At 38.2% G+C, this 18,008-nt stretch overlaps 1 protein-coding gene across 1 annotated transcript; it reads right to left on the reverse strand.

The window, feature by feature from the left end:
* Positions 1 to 3,759: 3,759 nt before the first annotated feature.
* On the reverse strand, positions 3,760 to 16,620 carry LOC121617120 (complement factor B-like). The gene is made up of 19 exons (XM_041952165.1): positions 16,506 to 16,620; positions 16,048 to 16,115; positions 15,078 to 15,284; positions 14,805 to 14,990; positions 14,523 to 14,699; positions 13,780 to 13,866; positions 13,348 to 13,487; positions 11,791 to 11,935; positions 11,571 to 11,702; positions 9,923 to 10,033; positions 9,268 to 9,402; positions 8,167 to 8,273; positions 7,774 to 7,906; positions 6,369 to 6,507; positions 6,082 to 6,158; positions 5,181 to 5,281; positions 4,933 to 5,062; positions 4,583 to 4,632; positions 3,760 to 4,504 (listed from the first exon to the last, which is right to left on the reverse strand). Exons 2-19 carry the CDS (start codon positions 16,100 to 16,102, stop codon positions 4,328 to 4,330), a joined length of 2,289 nt encoding a protein of 762 aa, XP_041808099.1. The 5' UTR covers positions 16,103 to 16,115; positions 16,506 to 16,620; the 3' UTR covers positions 3,760 to 4,327.
* Positions 16,621 to 18,008: the final 1,388 nt, after the last annotated feature.

Genomic DNA, 18,008 nt, shown 5'->3' on the forward strand with positions numbered 1-18,008 from the left:
CATTGTCAGTTGTAGTCAGTTCACCACCACCTCTTGTATTTTAGTTCAGTCTTTTTCATTCCGCTGTCTGCTCATCTGGTCGTCAGTGGAGCTCAGGTGAAACCAGATTAACTCTGAGCTGTAGCTTCAGGTGGACGAAAATGCTCTGAAAAGGTTGAAATTCAAAGAGCTAAGGAGGGCTAAAGAGGCAAATCTCCTGTTCCATCTGCTGAACGAGAGAGTGTGTGAGTGTGTGAGACAGAAGGAGGAGCAGGGAGGGGAGGAGAAAAGACTGTGCGTGTTTAGGAGGGGGCTGTAATCTGTTAAGAGCAGTCTTAATGATTGGAAGAAAAGGCTGCATCGATCGCAAGACATCTAATCTTGCAAGTGCTTCTCATCATAAACGCTGACAAGAGGCAGATTTCACTCCTTTCTTTATTACTTAAGCTTTGGTATTACCATTACAAAAGTGTTACATGAAAATGATCTCCTCTAACTCAATCATGTATATTTCATAACATTTCTCTCAGGTCCATCTTCAATCAGTATTGCAGCGCTCTCTTATTGAATTTCACTGCAAAGCAAGACCAACATCTCCAAGAGGAGGGACCAGACGTATACCTTTTCTTTCCTCTATCACTAAAGCCTCTAAAAATTTTGTTTTCAAATCATGAATATTTCTCTGCAACATTTAAAACAGTTAAAATTAGGGCAAGACACGACAGGTGAATAGATAAAAACTTAACTAATAGAAACTTCTCCAGTGGCTTACTTTAAGACAATTATTTTTTTGTACTGCAAGTTTTCTGAAATTGTATGTTAAAATATGCAAATTATACTTTATCTATTAAATGTGAATGGATTTGCATAATTTCACTACTCTGAAAGAAGACGTGGGAGCAAAATGGCTCAAAATCTCAGAATTGCCCTGTGCATGAAAAAGCAATGTTTGCACCTGTAGTGTCTTCCTTTTAAGCTCAGAAAAAACACATCACTCAGAATTCAATCAGCTTCATCAGGAGTGTGTGCGGGTGTGGTTTGATTTCATTGTCAGTGGCCTGGCCTTGCAACACAAGCAAACAACCCCATGACCTCACCTTTTTCGGCACTGCCCACTTCAAACCAGTGAAAACAGCACAGTTTAACACACAAATACAGACAATCTGTTTTAGAAAATAACCAAAACCTTTCTGCCTTTGACAAAAAAAGGACTCCATCACTGGATGAAAAAGGTTTTCAACCTTTAAACATCTTTGGGTCTAAAAATAAGTTGTAAAAATGTGTAAATGAAGGATAAGATTCAGAAACAGTACTAACTGACAAAAAGTTGATATGCATTTCTATAGTGCACAAGACAACCAACCCTGTGTGTATATTTTTGAATGTTTTATTAAGATTTTTTTTTAATTACAAAAAAACATTGAAATTAAAGGAATAGCATTAATTTCACACTCTTTATATGTCTGACCAATAAATACAAAGCTAGAGTAAGCAGTCAGTTAGCTTAGCATGAAGACTGGAAATGGGAAACTGTAAAGTTTGCAATGAACACATTATATTCCCGATGAAACAAACAAAATATAACAAGTTGAGTGAATTTCGGAGATGCTGGTAGGTGGATTTTCTTACCTTAGTCATTACGCCTGCCAGGCCACCATCTGTCTGCTAAGCTAAGCTACCCATCTGCTAACTGTAGCTTAATATCTACTATAAAGGCATGAGAGAGTTTTTTCACCCTTCATCTAAATCTTGTCAGGAGAGAGAATATGAATATGAAGGTTGAATTATTGCTTTAAGTATAAACCAGTTCAATCACAAACCATCTGCTTATTCATTAAAAGAAGGCAACAGCAGAGAGGAATATAGCTTGCAGGATTATTTTGTTTTTTTAACAAACAGGATTTAACATGTCAATTACTGATCTTTAGAGATGCTTGTTGGTGGATTTTTTAACCTTTGGACGAAGCCTCAGTTTCTAGTCTTTGTGCTAGGCTAAGCTAGTGTTACCTGTCTGCTTGCAGTAGCTATATTTATGTGCAAACATCAGAGTGTTATCAGTTTGCTCATTAAGTTAAGCGTATTTCTCAAGAAAATTTCTTTTAAAATCGTTTAACTATGAGTCAACAAAAGAAAAAAGACTTTGTTGACAAGTTTTAGTTTAATCTCAGCTTGTCAAATTATTCAGATGCATATTTGACATTAAAAGCTTAATAACGAGGAGCTTCCCATCTATATAATGGCGTCTATATAGTTTCATATTAAAGCGTCAGCATCAGCAGAAGCCATGAATGCATGTGAGCATGACCCGCTTTTCTGAGCACAAATGGGGGAAAAGTGTATGTATGCAGTTCTTAATGGTAGTAATTTCTGAAATGGCCCATAAGGTTGATTTAGGGCTCACAGAGAGACAGATCAGCCAGAGTTTAAACAGCAGGATGCTTCATCAGGAATATGCTGTGTGTGCTTGCACTGAATAGGGAGTTAGGGTGGGGGGGTTGAGGGTGCCCTGAATATACTGACTGCATGCATGCTGCTCTATCCAAACACTGCTAATCAGTTTAGGTGTAACAGATTGATCAGTCAAAGGGCTTCTGCTGCGTTTAAATTGAAGGCGAGGGGACGGGATGTTGGCATTAGCAGGTGATGCTCTGAAAAGACAACACAGAGAGGGAACTGAGTCCTCCAGAGGGATTCAATAAGGAATGGTCCTCGTTTTAAATTTCAGCCTTGTTTACAGCCTCTGAGATCAAGAGAGGGTTTCATTCAATTAAGCCTTTCCCATTCGTCCCTCCTCTCACACAGTCTGTCTTCCTCCATCTCTGCCGCCTCCTCCCATCCCACTGACCTCCTCCCTCTCTCCCAATTAGTTAAAGGGAAACCAGATGAATGTTCCCATGGGAAGACAGTACATCACTGACCTCACACACACACACACACACACACACAGGGTAGGCGTTTCAGCATGTCAGAGAAACCTTACATCAATGTTGAACATTCACCACTGTTCTTTTATGTTTGGACACTGAACCAATATGCATTAGTAGAGAAAATCGCTAAATGTGTATTTTCACCGAGACGATGCTTGACAGCGTAATGGTCAACAGATCATAGTTACACAGTAAAATAGCATGATTTGGAGCCATAAACTAGCTCTGACCACAACAAATCATTCCTAATGCAATGGCCTTCTTTGTTTGTGGGTTGTAAAGACACAGCAATGAATGACAAACTCAGTCCATTTCCATCTCAAAGCCAGAAAGAGAAAGAAAAGAACTTAATTACTCACCAAAAAAAAGAACTTAACTTCCACTAAATTCAATTTGAATGATCTGAGTTGGTATCCTGCCAGACTGAGAGTCCGCATTGCGTAGACCTGCACGGAGAGCTGGAAATGGGCCCTGAGTCACTGACCTGAGGGGGAGCTGGACAGCTACATCAGCAGAGCTGATCCATAAAAGAGTTTTGATGAAACCTTTTAAGTGCTGTAGTAATTCTTTTAGTTGTTCCTTTTTTAAGAAGTCTTGAAAAAGGCCTGAGAGAAGGAAATTGTTTAATAGCCTGTGACTGTGAATGCATAAGCCTTGGGTCATGTAACATTTTTACTTCAAATTATATGATAAATCACTTTTTTTCTGAATAAAGGGTCCTTCTTTCAGTGCTGCACAGACAAAAAGAGCAATTTTCTACTTAGAAATATATACAACAAAATACAACATAAAAAACAAACATGGAAATGCAAATTATATTTTCCTGTCTCATACAGTCAGAGGGTTTTTTTGTATTACATGTTATATTATAAAATATGGTCATTGTTGTTGTTGAACCAGCAGTGAAGCAGCTTCATCAGGGCTGTAGCTGCTGTAGCTGCTGTGGCTGTGTGTCTTTGAGAAGATTTCTCTCACTCATCACCTCCACACTGGAGGCAGTATGAGCATTTTGATGCATAGAAAAATCACTTAAATACTAAGTGTTGATAATGTCATATCACTAAATTGATACAGAGTGTTAACCACTTGATTAGTATCTCTTCAAAAACATCAAGACACAGGTTAGTGCTGATTTATTCATTCTTCACATACTGGTTGACCACTGAAAAGACTGAATAAATGATGGTAAAGTACAGATCAGCATATCTGACAACTGTTTGAATGACTGTGATTGTGCAGTTTGAGTTTGTGTATATATGTATGCTTTTAATGCTTTTTATTTTATCTGAAATCTTTTATATTTAGAACTCACAGTCTGACAAAAAGGACTGACTGAGTGATTGGATGAGTTCAGTCATCTGTGCATCAATCAGAAAAATAACATGAGCTACTGAGCCACAAATTCCAGCACGTAAATGTATTCAGTTCTCCAAAAACTTAAGTGGTGCATATACATCCTGGGTGTCATTTCCAAGGATAGATTTGAGAAAAGGGATAACTCTGAAAAGATTAATATGGAAATCTCTGGAGGTGTCATCTGACTCGACGAGACCACCTGCCTTGCACTTATTTTTAGTTCCCCAGCTGACCAATGCAACCTGCAAGAGAAATGGTTAGTTACTACCACCAGGTGATACTCATTTGTGAAATACTGCCAGAAAAGGACATCTGTTTACCTGTATCGTGCGATGCTCGTAATTCTTGAACACAGCGCCTCCAGAATCACCTGTCCCAATAAATACACACACACACGGTTACACCCGAAATAATGAGCATCAGTTACTGATGTGACACAAAACACAAGAACTATCATGTCTTACTTCCTGTCTAGTAGTCTCAGAAGGTTAAATACACTTGAAATTAACAAATATTTTTGTGCATTGTCACATTTAAAGGTATATTCAGGTTGTTTTATCATTTCCTTTACTGATCTCAAATCAGATAAGGATACAGTATGGATGCCTCTCTAATGTGTCTGGATGTAAGTACGGAGTTAACTTGTATACATGTGATAGAGGGAACGTACCTGTACATGCTATATGATCTCTGAAAGGAGTCTGACCACCAGTACACAGGAAGTTATCAGTCACAGCATCCTTTGGATTGTTTGTCGTTATGCCTGCTGCCTGTAGTGCGTGTTTGATGCAGTCATCTCTCTGCATTGATTAAGTTGGGAGAAGAACCACAGCTCAGAGTGACTTTAAGTAAAAAATGAAAAAAGCAGGCACGCACACACACACATGGCACAATGTAGTTCAGTAATTTAAAACTCACATTACCACCGAGCTTAGCGTGGACGTCTTTTTCATCTACCACGTTGTCTGTTTTGGTCAGGAAAGACAGTTTTTCAAGATGATTCTTCAACAAAAGCTGCTCTGTATTTAGAGATCACAGAAATACAGTCAGTTTCAAATGACAAGAAAATTCAGTAACTTCTTAGCATTTTTAATATATCATTTATAATTACAGTTAATAAGCCGTTTATAGCTCAAACACACTCTAAAGTAATTATAAGTGGTTACTGGTTACGGATGCTCAGCTGTTTTTTTTTTTAACAAATTTGTCACTAACTATAATGCATCTTCATGAAGTGTGAGCTCCTGTAATTTAAGTCTGTCTGTTTTTGTTAATTTCACATTATATTTCACCATTTTACTTAATGGCGAATTATTGTGTTTGTGCAGATTGCACAAACTCAGCCTATCAGGATACCGAGTCCACCGTTTCCTAACAGAATAAGGTAAGTGTAGCAAGCTATCTTTGGTGCCTGGTGCGTGTTGCACATAAAGAGACTGGGCTTCGCTGTTGTGTTGGAAAATCGTGGTCGAGTTCAGCACACATTTTTCACATGAGAATTATGCTCCCAGTGATATGATGGAGTTTGGGTTCTCCACAAACAGCATTGGAGTGCTGCAGGAATGAGACCTAAAACCCAGAAATGGATTAGCATTGTTGCACCTCCGGTTCCGTCATCAATCGGTTTTTGGGTTAGACAAGCTTAGGAGATGTTCACGTTTTGTTCTATAACATAGATCAAGTCAGTAAATACCCTGGTCAGGTTCATTCATAGCCTCGTGTTAACCTTTTACTTCTGATGGTTGCATTTTTTGGGTGTTCCTGAAAAGAGTTCCAGGTTGTGTGTTGGTGATACAGCATGTTGGTAGAGTTATCTCACCTTGCTGCTTGCAGGTGGACTCACCAACCAGTTTTAGAGCACCACTGGTCTCCTCTGTGCAAGGTATGCAAATGGGTCTGAAAGAGATACCAACAACAATTCAACATGGAGAGAGTGATGTTCCAAGTGAATAACTATTACAAATGTAAAATTTTCTCCTCAGAATTTCTGATAAATCTAACACATCTGTATACAGGTTTTTGCATGTGTGTGTGTGTAACTGTCATCAATAAATTCCCAGGCAGGACTGAGATTAATGATAGTGTTTGTAGGACATGAGTTCTCACCTGACAGCGTTGGATATTTGAACATCTTCCTGCAGTTGGATGAGAGCCACATCATAGTCGTAGAACTCCTTCACACCCTGATTTGCTTTAGCATTAACATTGTAGTTCGGGTGTATTTTCAAAGTTTTAACTTTTTTCACTGTGAACAGAATCATGGTTAGGTAGTATTATTGTTGCTGTCAACATGATCAAAAAATTCAGTTCAACTTATTTTTGAGATCAAGTGAATATAAGACCAGATAGTACTGGGGTCTCTGACCACTTGTCAGCTTGGTTGTCTTGCTCAACCTTTCTAATAGGATGCAATGTGTAAATCGAGTCACCATCATTCATAGCCTCTCCATGTGCCTTTATGCGTTCCCCTGCGCTTAATAGTTAGTTATTCCTTATGCTGTTAACCCACTACCATATTTATTTCTATGCTGATGATGCAATTTTATAAGACACTGCCAATGCAGTAATGAAATCACTTCGGGATAGTTTCCTTTACAGCAGGCTTTTATTAACCTCACTCTTTCATAAGATGCTGCCAAGAATAAGTTATGTGGTTCGGTCGGAAGGGTACTGTGTTCCCCTTCACCAGCCTAGAGCAGGTTACGGTTCATGTTGCAGTCGAGGGAAACTTTCAACATAGAAATCATTCCTCTTTTACTCGGCTGCCAAATGCATGATTGTTCAAATTACCATACTTTCCATGTTTGATTATAGGGATACAATTCATAAACTGGCTCCCAAAGGAGCATCTAAAAAGCTTGATACAGTTATCCTTCTACTATATTCTTTGCTATGAATGCTTCCTTAAAACACACCGCTGTCATCTGTATCCTCTGGTCAAATGACGCTCTCTGCATGCAAATAATATACACTGTTTTTTTATGCCTAATTATAAGAGTCTTCTTTGATACTCCCTTCCCCTTTTTAAGTGAGTTATTGCAGCCATTATTGGTGGTTTTCATCTAACATCAGAGTGAAGACCCCTAAATTCACCACATAATGCTTGGAATTTGTTACAAAATACACTAAAACTGGATAAATGTATGTCAGTCACTTCTTTTAAAGGCCTACGTGTGTGTTTTTTGAAATGATACTTGTGAATGTTTTACTTCTGTTTCCTTTTCATTAATTCATCACTCTTATTTGTTTTTGTTTGTCTTATATTTTTGTTTCTCCCTTCCCCTCTAAAAGTGTCCTCTGGCACTTGCCAGGCCATCGTTGTAAATAGGAAATTGTTCTTAGTGTCTTAAAATAAATGTTGAATTTAAAAATAAAGATGACTTTGCAACAACAAAAGGGCATTTAAAAAAAATGGATACTGTAACACTTATTTATGTGAACTGTTAAAATGCCAGTTCGTCACGTTCAGGTAACTTAAGAAAAGTAGCATTAAATAAACGTTTATCATTACCTTTGCCCTGTCCATCATCAATGTCAACTGTGATGTGCTCCGGTAAAACTCCAAATGCAAAGCAGTGAGCAGCAGTCAAGATAAACTGAGGGGTCACCAGAGAGCCGATGCATTTCTTTGACGTTTCTTCATTCTTATGTTTTAAATAGTAAACAAACATATAATATAGTTTAGTAGTTATGTCACACACAGAAACAAGAACAACATGGCATGGCGGTAGATGATAAGGAAACATTTTTTCATGAAATCTTACATCTAAAGGTCAGACAAATATTTCAGAATGAAAATTCAGTGGAAAGGTTTTTTTGTTTCTCATGCCTGGATAATTATGCAAAGGATATCAGCCTTGCAAACCTATAATCATGAAGTTAAAAGAAATGTGGAAACATTCACCTGGACGGAAATGAATGCCATCCATGGATACATTTTCCTCTTGCTGTCTCTGCTGGCTGTCTCATACTCCTTATGAAGACCACATAGACCCTTAACTTCTTCTTCATCTGCATAAAAAACCCAACAAATTCAAGTGGATCACGTTCATAAATGCAAACACATGTCTGCTATAGAGATACAGATCAACATTGAGTAAAGGCTCAATGTTGAAAATAACCTTTACAATTATCTTTCAAATGTTTTGTTCCAAACAGATTTTTTGCAAACACAGACATTGGGAGCAAATAGGGGTTTAGTGTCTTGAACCTATTGCATTAGACCTGTATAAAGTTGCTAGATAGATATATATTCAGATATATTTTTAAGCTGTGAATGTTTTGTTCAAATGTTTTAGAGTTGAATGCATTTACCAATTTTCATAGTAACACATCCAAGTATTGTGAGAAATTCACTCTGAACCACAAATGCCAACCTGGTGGTGGTGCTTGTATGAAAGTTGGGTAATCGATAAAATCATAAGGATTCATCCTCTGGGGAACATCAATGTCTGTGTACATTTTTATGGCAATCTACTGAGGCTGATGTACAGGTGTTTCACTCGATAAGTTCAAACTTATCAGGGGATCATCAAGTAAGGAGGATTCACCCTCTGGTCATCATAATCGTGTGTACAAAATTTCATGGCATTAGTTTTTTTGATATTTCAGTCTGCACCAAAGACCACCTTTACCATCCCTGGATATGTGGAAATGAAACATTAACATAATTTTGCATGTATAATTCTTCTTAAAGTCTCTCTTTGGTCTGTTAAAATAGTCTTTTAGTAGTTTTGATGGTCTACTCCCTACTGGTAGGGATAGATATACAATACTAATAATTAAAAGTATATGCCATACATGTATATATACTGTGCATACTCCAGTGGTGCTGAACTACAGCATATACCATGGAGGCACAGATCAAGAGTGATGTTTCTGCCTGCTCTTACAGTAAGTACTTTAGAAAAGAAAGGTGTCATGTTCTGGGAGCCAGTTATGATCATCTGCATGTATCTCCTTTGCGTCGAATTAGAGGGTCGAGATAAACGCTAAGACGACTTACCAATTATGTCATCAAAGGTTTCTTGTAGATTTTCAATGTTCTTCATTCTGAAGTAATGCTCGCCACCAGTTCCCGCTGTGAGAGGCTGCAGGTCGTCGTCAAAGATTTCCGCTCCAATGGCAAAAACATAAATGTCTGCAACGAGTTGGAGTGTAGCATGATGAATGATAAATGAAAAAACACATTCTAATGGGATTGTATAAGAATGAACTGCTCATAAAATACAACCCTGATTCCAAAAAAGTTTGGACGCTGTGTAAAATACTCAATTGAAAACAGTACAGAGACAATATATTTAATATTTCACTCATCAGTTTCATTAAATATCTGCTTATTGTGAATTTGATGCAGCAACACGTTTCAAACAAGTTGGGACAGGAGCAACAAAAGACTGGAAACGACATGATTATTGTAATAAAAACATCTGCCTGGAACATTCCACAGGTAAACAGGTTGATTGGTAGCAGGTGATAGTATCATAGTATCATGATGGGCTCAGGAACACTTCGTAAAACTATTGTCAGTAAACACAATTTGTTAACAATGACTGTGAAATTCTGTTTTTAATTACATTTTACACAGCGTCCCAACTTTTTTGGAGTCAGGGTTTTAGCATGTGTCTGTAAAAATATGCAAAATTGAAAATAAAACTCACCAAGATATTCTTCTCTTGATTGAGTTTCCCCTTCACTAGTGTGGTTCATATATACCATGTTTTTTATTTTTGCCACAGTGGGTGCAGGTGAACCGCCCATATTATAAGCACCTGCAATAAAAGACCACCTGCAGTTAATGCACAACACTGACAAAACAACCTAAGCTTTATTTGTAAAAAAGCAACTTACTACTTTCAACTTACCTCTAAAAAAATGAAATTATAATAATGATTAATAATAATTATAGTAATGAGTTTATACAACATGCATATTTAGACATACATAGTAGAATTTTGATACAGTGGTGATTTGTTTCAAATACATTATGAATTGGGAATTGTGATTTAATGCATATTTCACACATTAAAGGAATAGTGTGATATTTTTATAAGTACACTTATTTACTTTCTTGCTCAGAGTTAGATGAGATGAATGATTTGTTTATTCACCTGGCCAAGAAAGAGACGAGCAAATAAGGGGATTTTGTAATAGTAAAGCATAAAAAAGCAAGATATGAAAAAAGGTCCTCAGGAGTGCCCTCTGATTCGACCATCTTAATGTCCGTTCCCTGGATGTTCACTGGTGTAGGAGGAGAGTTTTTGCATCTGCGGAAGTCCACCAAGGGCATTTTGGTTTCCCCTGCATTGATCTGTAGGTGTTTCTGCTGGCACCAATCCCGAAATACCTGTCAGTTTTCTGTACTCCATGTTGTCCCCATTGGTGAAGAGTCTGATAATTACAGTCATCATAGAAATTTTGAAGGTTGCGGGTGGGTAGGGTATTGGACAGGAAATGCAGTGGATGTACAAAGTGGCTGTGAGGTAAATGTTGAAGGGCTGCTGACGGTGAGTGCTGCTGCAGGGAGGACTGGACAGCGAGAGGGGCAGATGACTGATCAAATCTACTGAAGAAAAAGTTCAGATCAGTCACTCACTTTCAGTCCACCACAGACTGGAGTTGGGATCCTTGCAGCTAGAGATGGTTTCAAACTCAGACTCCAGTGAGGTTGTTCTGCTCCAACTGCTCCTCCATCTTCCTCCTGTAGCTGTTTTTTTCCCTCCCTGATTCTCCTCCTCAGCTCCTTTTGCGTGTCCTTGTCCTTTCTTAAGCTCCTCTTTGTTTCCTGACCTAAAGACCCTTTTTTTTCCTTGAGGTGGGACTCAATGTCAGGCGTACTCCAGGGTTTGTTGTTGGCAAAACACTGAACAGTATTGGTGGGTACGGCATTCTCCACACAGAAGTTTATGTAGTCCATTATGCATGTTTTAGGTTGTCACTGTCTTCTACATGAGTGTCACAAAGTACTTCCCACACAGCTGCACCAAAATTGGTTCTTCAAAGCCTCTTTAGACCATCCTTTTGTGGTTCTGTTACCTTTAGACAAAGCCAGGCTTGCTGTTTCCCTCTATTTCCAGTCTTTATTCAAAGATAAGCTAACCAGTGTTGGCTGTAGCTTCATATTTGCCAAACAAAAATGTATGGGAGTGGTATTGATCCTCTCTTCTAAATCTTGGCAAGAAAGCAAATAAGCTTATTTTCCAAAATGAGTTGCAGTGTGAGTATTTTAGTGTCATAATTTGCCTACATTGAAAGAGATTGGCAGCATGATAGCTAAAGTAAATCCATATGACGAGAGGCTGATATTACCATCTGTAAAAATGATAAGGACGTGACGATGTTCCTTAAAACCCTTGTCTCCAGCTCGTTGTTTTATGATAGCCATTCGCTCCAAGAAGGTCTTGAAGATGAGGTTTAGGTCTGTTCCAGCAGTGTTTCTGTCTTTGAGTCAAACACACACACAGTAAAAAAGCATGTAGCTGGATATTAAAACAGCATGTCAACGATATCCCTGATCTGTTTTACTCACCACCTATTTCAAATTTTTGCATTTCAGTCTTGATGGTACTTAGTTCTATTTTATTGTCCAAATAATCAAGAATGTTGACAACTTCAAATACATCAGAGGAGAAAAAGGCGATTTCATAGTTTGGAGTCACGGTAAAGGATGAAATCTGTGGAGACATGAAGCAAATCATTTAAATACAAGGTGGATGATCTTTAATATTGTATAAACTTTTGACACAACTTTGTAAATGCATGCTAATTTGTGCAACTGCTGTGAATTTTTTTGTTAATGCAACACCTCCTTATCTATCAAACTGCTTATGGTTGTTATTTTGTTGAGTAATTGATTCATTTATCAGCAGAATCCCGTAGTGTGCATTGACAACAAGCCAAGGGACTCGTGCCAGGAAGCATCAATCAAGATTATGATGTGTAATTCATAATGAAATTGACTTGTAATGGGCTGTTGTACTGGCAGCCAAATGGACAGAGGATATGTTTGTACATGTAATGTGTACAGTGCGCCAAATGTGCTTCTAAAAGTGTGCCAAACAACATTAAAGTCTTCATATGTCAGCTCACACCCTATATATGATGCTTTATGTAACTTATGATTATATGACTGAAATCCATTTTTCCCGAAGGCATTAGTAATATGATGGTCAATTTCAAAAACCTGGTGTGACTCATAAAAAATATTATAATGCTGATAGCTAAAGTGGCTAAAATGTTGCTTGTCATGAAGTAAAACAAAAAAAAAAAAAAAGAAAGAAACATTGAAATGCTAAAAAGGAAATCAAAATGACCAAACTGTCAAAATAAATTTAAATGTATTTATTTATTTTGTTGGTTTGAAATAATAAGATGCAGATGTATGGAGACGTATGTATGTAGATAAGATACATAACATAACCATGAAAGTGTGAAATAATTCAGCACATGTATAAAACTTAAAACTTCTTTTCAAAATAAAACAAACAAAAGTATTTTATTTCAAATTAAAATCTGCTGCTTTTTCTAAAATTTTAAAGTCTTACTTCACAACACAGTTTCTGCCAAATTATCAGTTCATTTCATAATGTAATTTTTCATCACAAAGTCGTCGGCTGTGAGTTAAGACAAACAGGGCAAAGGGAATTGAGTGCTGGGCATCTGATTTGATCTGAATGAGCCCATACCTAGTACTGTGGCTTCCTCTGCCTGCCCAGTAAAACTCTAACATGTCATTTTTTCGTACTGGTTACTACTTGTATGTATTCCAAAATGTTTTAACAATTCAGCAAATTTTGTGCCAGAATCCTGTTACTGCATTCTGTAGCTTCACCCCATAAGCATTCTTTAAACTGACCCACAATCAGCAAAAACAATCTTGCATCTCCAGTCCCAGCACAATGTTGCTGACTGTTTGCACATTCAGCATATTGTATAAGAGATGCAATTCTGTGCTGATTGCCCTCTCTATTAAAAAAGCACTGTAAAACTTCTACCATATGCTGTTTCATCATTTTGAATAAAACATGTCTCCAGTCTCCTTGCTCCCTTTCCTTTTTGATGAAGAGGAAAACGGCTAGTTTCTCACCTTTGTAACAAGTTTTGAGACAGCATCCCTTGCATCCTTTATGTGCTTCTCTTCGATGCTCTCAGAAATATCCACTCCGATATAGATGTTAAGTGTCCCATTTTTTGAAATCCTGATTTTTCTCCCCTCCTGCATGTCATCTGAACAATGAACAACAACAAATACTCTCATTGTGCTATACACAATATGCATGCTATTTCTATGAAATTTCTATGTCAAAAGAGGCAGATGAAAGGAAATAAGATCTTCCTTATTTGTTACAGGGTACAAAACTACACATTTTCTTGTTAGATTGATTTTTACAGAACTATTTTGTCATACGTTAAATGATCAAATGATGCCTCATTTGTTTCTAATTTAACGAAAGGTTATCTGTCTTACTGCAAAAGTATGCTGTGATTAAGAATAATGAGATTAGTTCCAGGAACTTACCAACTGGCTCTAAGGTGGTGAGGCTGTCTTTGATTGCACTGCCAAACGCCTCTGAAACCTCCAGTGGAGTGTCATAGGTGTATGTGTCTGCAAGAAGCAAAAGCCACATGAACAGAAGTTGTAATAATTGTGAAGAGGTGAAGTGATACAAGAGAAAAAGTGAGTAAAAGTGCTCGCCCATCACCACAGAGACTACGGTTCTGTTCTCAGTAGGCCTGGTGAGATTGGAAGCTGGTGAGGGATCACTGGAATGGTGACCCTACTGAGTGCTCAGTGTGCTTGTGGAGATCCCAACTGACATACTAGTAGTCGGTCAGATATGATCCCTCACTGGCTTCTCACCGGTGACCCATTAGCTGCGATTGCCAGGCTGCATGTTTCAAAAGGCAAAGCAGTACAAAACTAGAACATTCTATACTGCTTGGAGGATAACTTAGGGCTGTGTTATGCTCGATCCAAACTATTTTGTACAACCCTGATGCCTAGACTTGAAGGTGCAGTCTCTCCTGGAGGACATTCACAGTGTGGCACTCAGTTATTTGCATGAAAAGTGAGAGAAATAGTTGTGTAAAGAATGTAAAAAGAGAGCTGTAAGAGGACACAGGCTTGGAGAACTTTAAATGGTCAACATGTCTTGTCTTGGGCTCACGTGAAACTAGTCTGCATCGTCTTCAGTCCAACAGCAGCAGCTACGTTTTACATGGAGCCCAATATTCTGACTGTCAGCAGTATTTCAGTCTTACAGTAGCATGCTGGCTCTTTGCCGGTCCACTGGCCGTTCTCCTGACACACTCTTTCACTGGACCCCACCAAGAACAGGTTGCCGTTGCAGCTGTATTTCACTGTGTCGTCAATTTCAAACATGTTCCCTGTTCTTGAGGCGCCAGGGGGCACACCAGGATCAGCGCAATTATCCCCTGCTGTGGTGACAAAGAAGACAGAAGTCGGAACACAGTCACACATGAGGAGGCATCCCAAACCTGAAGAGAAAGGAGAAATACGGTGGACTGCTGTTCAGGACTTACTGTCACGGCTACAGATGGGAGTGGAGCCGCTCCACTTCCCGTTGGGTAAGCAAACACGTGTGGACGAGCCTCGCATTGTGTATCCAGAGTAGCACTCATATGAGGTCTCATTGTCCACAAAGTACTTCTCCTGAGGAGGGGAGACGTTTCCATACTCCAGCACATTGGGGTCTGGGCATTCGGCAACTGCAAAGCAAAACGAAAGGATCTGAGTTATCATGTAGAGCAGACAGACTGAGACAAAGTGAGAAGCATCATCGTCACATCACTCACTCCTGCATCTCTGAGGGGCAAATCTCTTGGGCGCTGGTCTCCAGCTGCCGTTAGGCTGGCACAAGCGGGTCAAAGCCGGAAATGGGTAGTAACCCTCAGGACACTCGTAGATCAGCAGGCTGCCCGTTTCCAGCTTCTTGGTCAGTTTGTAATGACCTCCCTCAATTTGCATTTTCGCCTCCGTGCAATCACACCGAACTTCACCTCCTGAAAAATAAAACATGTAATGCACTCAGACTTTAGAAAGCTCCCTCCACAGCCACGGAAGACACTATGCAATTGTTCTTACAAGGTGAGTAGTACGAGTGTCCATTTAATACACTGGTCTCAATAGCCTTTAAGATGTACTATTGAAGAGCTAATATACTTGTTGGCTGAAGATAAAAAATTCTACATTTACATATGACAGTACTATTCATATCAAATGATGTTGCTTTAGTGTAAACAAAAAACAAAAATCATATATTTTAAAGATGCCTCTATAAACATGATGATGATAAACATGAAATTATCTCACATTCAGACAAATAAACTGCCAGCAAAGTTTATGTGAGAGCTTTTAAAAGCTAATGATCATTCGCATATCTCACATGAACAAATTCAGAAAGCAAATATTCAGACTGGAGATTAAAAAAAATGGATAGTGTCTTTCCACTGCAATTTTGATGTTAAATAATATTATACTATTACAATGTAAATGTTAATAACCGTTATCAGCCGCAGCATCAAGTTGCTAATTGCAATATGAATGATTGTTCTTTTGGTCCTTAAGCTACTGACCAGTAACACAGAATTGTTTTTGAAACATTTTGTTGTGAATTATTTTAAAAATGTATTCAAAAAAATCTAGACATTCTTATGTTTATGAGGTCCAACTATGTAGTAGATATAAATACCTGGAAATTTAGGACAGTCACAATTCCATATAAAATATATATCGCTTTCAGAGTCTAAAGTGAAAGTAGCTCACCCATAGAAAGGAGACAAAGTGCAGCAAACCAACTCCAGCGGACAGAAAATCCCATGTTCAACCTTAAACTGGGGAACAATATAAAAATGAGAGGATTTTGCAAGAGCTGTGCATTTATTTCCAAATGGACAGTGATGTTTAGAAGGAGGGACTAGATGAACAAAGACCACCCTGGTACTTATTAACTTTATGACAAATAAAAGGAGATCAATAATGTGTGTGACAGGAAACATCCAAACAATTTCCCACAATGTCTTTAGCATTTCATTAAACCGTAACAGCAGAGAGTTTCAAATAACTCAACTTCAATCAACTTGTAATGTAGAGATAAGCAAGTAACTTTTACTTAACTACATACATTTAGTTATGTATTTATCTACTAATGACAATACTCTTTAAATTTAGAAACTCATTAAAAAAATGAAAAGAAAAAGTCTCCCTCTTCACAATACTTATACCTGTGTCCTGGGAGACTTGGAGCATTTAAATGAATTCAGTTCAGTTTCCTGTTCGTTTTGACTGTTGTAGTCCAAATGATTGTTTTGTGTGTTATGACCTTAAGTAGGCCATGGCTTCTCCATTTTTGATCCTGGATTTCCTGCCATGTGTACACACACAGTCACATGTCCCATAAAAAAACAAAGTCATTGTGAAACCGACACTAAGTACAAACATTTGCTTCATCATTTCCCAAAACCTGTTGCTTCAATTATTGATTGAACGCTGCAGTCATACCCGACTGGTTTAACTGTTGTGCTCTCCGACCCTCAAAGTCATCTGCCTGACTTACTCTTCCTGAATTTGTTGTTTTTGCAGATGCTCTTTATATTCATTAAAGGTGTGACGAAAGCACAGTGAGGAGTGAGTCAGTGAAAAATAAATAAATTTCAAAAAAGAAAAAAATACATGAAGGTCAGCAGTGGAGTTTTTTTACATTATGTTGTGTGACCTTGTGTCTGTTTATGGCTGTTTTGTATCTCTCAGTGGTCGTGTTGTGTTTCTTCAAAGTTGTTTTGTGTCTCTTTGTAGTTGTTCTGTATCTCTTTCAGTTTATGTCTCTTTGTTCGATTGACCTGAAATGTTAACGGTCAAACAGAGGCTTTGGCCCTGGCCCCCAAGGCCACATCATTTGGATTTGTCACTGTATTCAAGCAGAGATGTTACACAACAGCAGTTGTTTCCTTTAATAAACTTGTGAAATGTGGGTTTTTCCTGTGATAGAAAGGGACTTGGATTGCTCAGTGACACCCACTCTTATAGAGATTAACATTTTCCACTTTGAACACTTGCATTTACCTGCTTTCTGTCCAAAATGTCAATTGTACACTGTATATAATCTAACATCTACTTTTTTTCATCCTTCCAAAGCCCTGAAACCACAATGCCTTTCCTCTAGTGCCACCTGTTGGACAGACCACTCTACAGGTCAGGCCTTATAAAAAGTGGTCTGGATTTGCTCCATCCAACATTTTTGTGTTATCTAATAATATAGTCTGCAGGCTCTGCCAGCAGAAGCTTCGCTTTAAGGCACTTAAATCCTTTAACAGTTCTTAATGTTAAGGACTCTTAGAGAGTCAATACATGGTCCAAGGTCAATGTTATTTCTTATTCTAGAATTTCTGCTCATTGAAGACAGGGCATTATTTGACATATTCATGAACCACTGCACTCATTTGAATGACAAAATCTGATAGTGGCATTGCACTTCCATCAGTTACTATAGTTCTAATAGGACTAAAAAGGTGCACAATAATGGTGGTGGATTTAGGGCACAAGCTGCATGCAGCGTGCAGAAAGTTTGTATTTGTGGTGAAACGGTTCCAAGGTTAAGACTGAAATTGATACTTAGATTGACTCAGTATCAAGTATAACTACTACACCTGTGTGATAAAAAACACACGGTGAACTAATTATTTTGAGGCATCGTGTCGACTTACGAGTCATAGTTGCATCAAGTATTT

The sequence above is a fragment of the Chelmon rostratus genome, chromosome 14 (genome assembly GCF_017976325.1).
Source record: "Chelmon rostratus isolate fCheRos1 chromosome 14, fCheRos1.pri, whole genome shotgun sequence".
NCBI lineage: Eukaryota > Metazoa > Chordata > Actinopteri > Chaetodontiformes > Chaetodontidae > Chelmon > Chelmon rostratus.